Raw genomic sequence first — 6,241 nt, 5'->3', positions numbered from 1 at the left:
TGTCCCGGTGGTTCCGGGCTGTCCCGGTGGTTCTGGAGGGGCTGTCCCGGTGGTTTCAGGGTATCCCAGTGGTTCCAGGGTGTCCCGGTGGCTCCGGGCTGTCCCAGTGGTTCCAGGGTGTCCCGGTGGTTCCGGGCTGTCCCGGTGGTTCCGGGCTGTCCCGGTGGTTCTGGAGGGGCTGTCCCGGTGGTTTCAGGGTATCCCAGTGGTTCCAGGGTGTCCCGGTGGTTCCGGGCTGTCCCGGTGGTTCCGGGCTGTCCCAGTGGTTCCAGGGGTGTCCCAGTGGTTCCGGGGTGTCCCGGTGGCTCCGGGCTGTCCCGGTGTCCCCGTTCTCACCCCGGGCCGTGCCCAGGTTGCCCGGCCGGTGCTGGCGCAGTCCAAGTGGAGGAACCTGCTGCCGCTGTTCGTGTGCCGGAACATCCTGCTGGTGAGCCCGGAGCCGCGCGCCAGGGAGATGCTGCGGGTGCTCAAGGGGGTGCCACAGGTCAACCTGCTGGGTGAGAGCCTCCCCTGCCCCTGAGCACCGAGCCGGGAGCAGCCGGGGCTGGGAACAGGGGCACGGGGCTGGGAACGGGGGCACGGGGCCGGGAACGGGGGCACGGGGCTGGGAACGGGGGCACGGGGCTGGGAAAGGGGAACTGGGGCTTGGGGGGCTCCTCAGGACTGGGAATGGGGGCGCAGGGGGTTCCGGAGGCTCCTCAGGACTGGGAATGGGGGCGCAGGGCTGGGAATGAGGCCCCCTGACAGAGCTGCATCCATGCAGAGAGGGGAGGGCAGCCTGCAGGACTGGGGCTGGGAACGGGGGCACGGGGCTGGGAACGGGGGACTGGGGCTGGGAACGGGGGCACGGGGCTGGGAGTGAGGGACTGGGGCTTGGGGGGCTCATCCAGGGCTGGGAATGGGGGCGCAGGGGGCTCCGGAGGCTCCTCAGGACTGGGAATGTGAGCCCAGGGCTGGGAATGAGGCCCCCTGACAGAGCTGCATCCATGCAGAGAGGGGAGGGCAGCCTGCAGGAACCAGCAGTGCCTCCCCAGAGGGCTCTGGAATTCCACACCCACCCCTAGCTCCTCACCCCCTCCCCACTGGGCTCTGGAATTCCATGCGCATCCCGATCTCCCCACCCCCTCCCATTGGGCTCTGGAATTCCATGCCCATCCCGATCTCCCTTTTCCAGGCGCCTGCATCGACGACACCATCCTGAGCCGGCAGGGCGTGGAGACCTTGGCCCGGCTGCCGCCGCTGGAGGTGTGCCGGGGGCAGACGGTGGCAGCCCTGTCCCTGCCGTGCTCCCAGACCTCGTCCCTGCTGCAGCAGGGCCCCGCTCGCCTCGCGGCGCTGCTGGACCAGCACATCCGGCGGCTGCGGGGCACGGGCACAGCCGCGGGCAGCCACTGACGTTGGAAACTGGCAACCAGTTCCTTCCCTGGAGCCCCCCGGATGAGGGGTTGAAGGATCACGGACACAATTCCCATGGAATTCTGCAGCTCCACAGAGGGGGGTCAGGGGCTGGAGGTTTGACGCTGAGGGTCCTGTGGCCCCCCCAGCCCCAGCAGGGAGTCGTGGCCGTTCCCTTGTGCTCCCCTGGGATCATCCCAGCAGCGTTCCAGCTGTGACCGGGGCTCTCTGGGAGCAGCCAGAGGAGGAGGAGCGCGGGATGGACCCTCCAGGGGGGATTTTGGGCACTCCAAGCCCCGTGCCTTGGGGCTGGGGGTGTGCTGTGACACTGATCCCACGCCGGGGTCGCTGGCCTGTCCATTAAAGTGTCTGTGTGGAACTGCCGAGGCCTCGTCTGTGATTTTGGGGGGTGGGTGAGGGCTGTTCCTGCCCCCCGAGGGTGGGGGGGAGGCCAGGGCTGCTCCGGGGGTCCGAGGGAGCAGAGTTGGGGTGGGAGAGGGAAATCCCAGGGTGGGAATGCGCCGGGACCACCTTGGAGGGGTGATCCCGGACACCCCCGTGTGTGGGTCAGCGATTCCCGGGATCCCCACGGGGTGGTGATTCCCGGGATTTCCATGGGAGGAGCAGCCCTGAGACCCCCACGGGATGGTGATCCTGAGACCCCCATAGGCTGCTGATTCCCGCTGGGTCAGTGATCCCTGAGACCCTCTCGGGTTGGCAATCCCCAAGCCATCCATGGGATGGTGATCCTGAGACCCTCAGACATCCATCCTGAGACCCCCGCGGGTCGGTGATTCCGGGACCCCCGTGTGTCAATGATCCCTGAGACCCCCTCGGGTCGGTGATTCCGGGACCCCCGTGTGTCAATGATCCCTGAGACCCCCGCGGCTCGGTGATTCCGGGACCCCCGTGTGTCAGTGATCCCTGAGACCCCCGCGGGTCGGTGATTCCGAGACCCCCGCGGCTCGGTGATTCCCGGGACCCCCGTGGGATGACCAACCCCGGGACCCCCGTGCGGTGCTGCCTCTCGCGGGGGTCCCCCCACCCCTCTCCCCGGGGCTGGGCTCCGGAGCCGCCCCGGTTCCGTGCGGGCGCTCGGGCCGTGCCCGCTCCCGGTGTCCCGGCGGCTCCCGGCGCTGGCGGCTCCGGTCCTCCACGGAGCAGGGGGCAGAGCCGAGCGGCTCCGGACCGCCCTCCGTGTTCCGCTTCCTGCCGCCGCCGCCGGGCAGGATGCGACCGGCCCCCGCCGCCCGCCCGCCGCCCGCCCAGGTGAGCACCGGCCACCGGCACGGGGCACGGTCCGGCCGGCCCCGCCACCCCCGGCCCCCGCTGCCCCGGGGGGTGACACCGGCGCGGGGACACGGGGATGGGCTTTGCCCCGCGCGGGGGATGGAGCCCCCCGGGGGTACCGGCGCAGCCCCGCTCCACTGCCAGGGGTCGGTGCCGATCCCCGGCAGCACCTGCGGGAGAGAACCGGGAGACCCCCGGTGCCCTCCCCTCGGAGCCGCCGGTACCGGTGCCGGGTTATCTAAGGCAGCGTGCTTGTCTGCCGGTGCCGTGGTTACCGGCGCCGTGGCCGTCGCTACGGCGGTGACCGGTGCCGCGGTTACCGGCACGGTGGTCACCGGTGCCAGGGCTTGGCCGCTGTCCCGGGTTATCCCGGGATCCGTCCTACGGCAGCGGCCGGGACTCACACATGCCCCGTCAGGGACAGCGCCAAGGGGGATGGCAAGGCCAGGAGAAGCTTGCCCGTGCCTCAGTTTCCCCCTCTGGAATCGTGAAGGGCAAAGGGAGCAGACGCCGAGCCGGGTTTGGCGGGGTCGTGTCCCGGCTCGGCGGTGCCGGATGGAGCAGGGGCCGAGCCCGGTCCTCGCCGCGGTGTCGCCCTCCTGGCTGTGCCCCGTGCCCGCCGCTCCGCGGGGCCGGACTCTGGACCCGGACTGGGTGGCACAGCCGAGATAACGCTGGGCGGGTCAAAGGCTCGGCTCACGCAGAAGTTTCTCGGTGCCAGCGGCGGTGCCATGCAGAGCCCCTCGGGGGCTGGGCACGGGGCCACCCCCGCCGCCCCCTGTCCCAGCGGGGCTGCCGCTGCCGTCCCGGAGCCCCCTGACCCGCCGTCCCCTCCCCGCAGCGGCTCCCGCCGTGACGGCCGAGCTCGGAGCCCCGGCCCCGCAGCCCGGACGCGAGGGGGGGCTCGGCCCGGTGCCCCCTGCCCCCGCTGCTCGCCGGCCATGGGCAGCCACGAGAAGGACCCGTGCTCCCCGAAAAGGGCCCTGTCCCGCTCCAACAGCACCGTGTCTTCCAAGCACAGCAGCATCCAGCAGGTTTGGATTTGGATTTGGATCTGGGGGGCTCACAATGACCACAGGGAGGCTTTGGGGGCTTCCCCCTGCTTTAGGATGATGCCCCTGTGGGTACCAAATGTCCCTGCCTGGGAACAAGGTGGGCAGCACCTCTGGTGCTCAGGGACCCCCACGCTGACCCCCGTCCCCGCAGGGCTCAGAGAGCTGGGAGGTGGTGGAGGAGCCCCGTGCCCGGGGCAGCCCCGGGCAGCAGCCGCAGCGGCACGAGGGGTACCTGCTCAAGAAGAGGAAATGGCCCCTGAAGGGCTGGCACAAGGTAACAGGCTGAGCTGGCACCAGGAGCCGCGGTCCCGGCTGGTCTGGCAGGATTTGGGCAGGGGGGCTGGCTGTGGGGGCTGCTGTCTGCACCCCCTCCCAGAATAAACCTTTCCCCTCCATCCCCAGCGGTACTTCGTGCTGGAAAACGGGATCCTGAAATATTCCACCACGCGCCAGGACGTGAGTGTGTGCCCAGGCTGTGGCCACGCAGCCTCCCCGGGGGCTCAGGGCTGGGGACACCCCCGTGGCCCCCCTGAGGAAGGGGGTCTTCCCCCTGACAGGCGTCCCTGGGCTCCCCCAGGTCCTCAAGGGCAAGCTGCATGGTGCCATCGATGTCCGGCAGTCCGTCATGTCCGTCAACAAGAAGGCTCAGAGGGTTGACCTGGACACAGAGGACAACATTTATCACCTCAAGGTGCCACTGGGAGGCCGGGGCTGGGCTGGGACAGGCTTGGGGCCATCAGCTGGTGTCCCCTCCAACTCGGCCCTGTCCCCCAGATCAAGTCCCCGGAGGTGTTCTCCAGCTGGGTGAGCAGCCTGTGCAGGCACCACCACGGCGAGCGGCCGGGGCCGTGTCCCCCCGGGGGTCCCACGGGGACCAGCACGCAGGTGGGTGGCAGCTCGGGGTGACAGCGCCAGGCAGGGCCTGGGCAGCGGCTGCTGACAGCGATCGGTGCCCTCTGTGCCCGGCTGCAGGGCCAGTGGACACGGATCCTGCCCTCGGGCAGTGCCCCTGCCCTGTCCACGCTGGCCAGCCCCCGGGACAAGGTGAACGCCTGGCTGAAGGACAGCGAGGGGCTGGAGCGCTGCTCGGCCGGTGAGCGGGGCCCGAGGGGCTGCGTGGGGCCGGGCAGGGTCCCCGTGCCCCCTCCCTGACCTCTGTGCCCCTGGCAGAGCTGTCGGAGTGCCAGGCCAAGCTGCAGGAGCTGACGGGGATGCTGCAGCACCTGGAGGCCCTGCACCGCATCCCCTCGGCCCCGCTCATCGCCGGCAGCCAGGTGAGAGCCGCAGCCAGGTGAGGGAGGGGGTCCCGTGCCCCCCCTTCCTGGGGAGGGTCCGGCTGCAGCCCCCTCCTCTCCCTCACAGCCCTCAGCTGCCACGGAGAGGCCGAAGAAGGGCCGCAGGAGCACCAAGATCTGGTGCACGCAGAGCTTCGCCAAGGACGACACCATCGGCAGGGTGAGGGTGAGCTGGACCCCCCGCGCCGAGCTCTGCCACCGCCTGGGCACGGAGCCCCCCGGGAGACCCCGCTGAGCCCCGTGTCCCCCCAGGTGGGCCGCCTGCACGGCTCTGTCCCCAACCTGTCCCGCTACCTGGAGGCGTCGCAGAGCCAGCTGCCCTTCAGTGTGCCCCCGGAGTACAGCCAGCTGCAGCGCAGCTTCTGGGTCCTGGCCCAGAAAGGTGGGATGGGGCGGGGGCTGAGCCTGCCCGGGGGTCCCAGGGCGGGTTTTGGGACCCTCAGGCTGACGCCCAGCGTGTCCCCCGGCAGTGCACGGCTCGCTGAGCAGCGTGGTGGCCGCGCTGGTGGCCGAGAGGGCCCGTCTGGAGGAGATGCGGCAGGCGCTGGACCGGCAGTGCCCGGCCCCACGGCCCGGCAGCGCGGGCACCGCGGGGGTGAGGGGGCACGGGGCCCTGGGGTGCTGCTCTAGGGGTCTCAGCAGGGAGCTGGGGGTCCCCTGTCCCTGCCAGCCCTGCCCTGGCTGGAGGGGACCGGCCGGGGGGGCTCGGCTCAGCCTCGCCCTTCCCACAGCCCGCCCTCCGCCGCTTCCACTCCCTGTCCGTCTCCTCCGACACCACCCTGGACTCCTTTGCCTCGCTGCACCCGGACGAGGTCAGGGGGGTGGGATGGGGCGGCCTGGGGGTGCCGTGGTCCCCCTGGGGCGGGGGCTGAGCCGGTGGCTGTCCCCACAGCCGGACGCGCTGCCCGCCAAGGGCCGGGAGCAGCAGCTCTCCAACCGCAGCATCGTCTCGCTGGCCGACTCCCACACCGAGTTCTTCGATGCCTGCGAGGTTTTCCTCTCCGCCAGCTCCTCTGAGAACGAGGTGAGGGGCTTGGGGGGGCTCTGCTGGTGAGGGGGCTCTGCAGGTGGGGGGCTCTGCGGACCCCCCGCCACCCCTCGCTGCTCTGGGTTCATCTATCCCCTGTCTCTCCCCCGTCCCACCTCATTAGCCGGCCCGAGAGCCGCTCCCCGTGTCCCCCCCCGCCCCCGGATCCCCCCCGCTCC

General features: G+C 71.1%; 2 protein-coding genes across 2 annotated transcripts in view; both read left to right on the top strand.

Annotated features, from left to right (window-relative positions):
- MRPL10 (mitochondrial ribosomal protein L10) overlaps positions 1–1,774 on the top strand; it is a 4,628-nt gene extending 2,854 nt beyond the window's left edge. The window contains exons 4-5 of the mRNA XM_041473871.1: positions 79–497; positions 1,175–1,774. Coding sequence (XP_041329805.1) covers positions 79–497; positions 1,175–1,395 — 640 coding nt within the window. The 3' untranslated portion in view covers positions 1,396–1,774. The remainder of the gene's footprint in view (positions 1–78; positions 498–1,174) is intronic.
- An 846-nt stretch (positions 1,775–2,620) lies between these two features.
- OSBPL7 (oxysterol binding protein like 7) overlaps positions 2,621–6,241 on the top strand; it is a 6,569-nt gene continuing 2,948 nt past the window's right edge. The window contains exons 1-13 of the mRNA XM_041473868.1: positions 2,621–2,664; positions 3,527–3,719; positions 3,892–4,014; positions 4,143–4,196; positions 4,318–4,431; positions 4,515–4,625; positions 4,713–4,833; positions 4,911–5,014; positions 5,103–5,195; positions 5,288–5,417; positions 5,506–5,630; positions 5,767–5,847; positions 5,928–6,059. Of these exons, the coding sequence (XP_041329802.1) occupies positions 3,627–3,719; positions 3,892–4,014; positions 4,143–4,196; positions 4,318–4,431; positions 4,515–4,625; positions 4,713–4,833; positions 4,911–5,014; positions 5,103–5,195; positions 5,288–5,417; positions 5,506–5,630; positions 5,767–5,847; positions 5,928–6,059 (1,281 nt within the window). The 5' untranslated portion in view covers positions 2,621–2,664; positions 3,527–3,626. The remainder of the gene's footprint in view (positions 2,665–3,526; positions 3,720–3,891; positions 4,015–4,142; positions 4,197–4,317; positions 4,432–4,514; positions 4,626–4,712; positions 4,834–4,910; positions 5,015–5,102; positions 5,196–5,287; positions 5,418–5,505; positions 5,631–5,766; positions 5,848–5,927; positions 6,060–6,241) is intronic.

This window comes from Pyrgilauda ruficollis, unplaced genomic scaffold (assembly GCF_017590135.1).
Source record: "Pyrgilauda ruficollis isolate IOZ18807 unplaced genomic scaffold, ASM1759013v1 scaffold304, whole genome shotgun sequence".
Lineage (NCBI taxonomy): Eukaryota > Metazoa > Chordata > Aves > Passeriformes > Passeridae > Pyrgilauda > Pyrgilauda ruficollis.
Note: the sequence above shows the minus strand (reverse complement) of the source record. Positions and strands in the feature narration are given on the sequence as shown.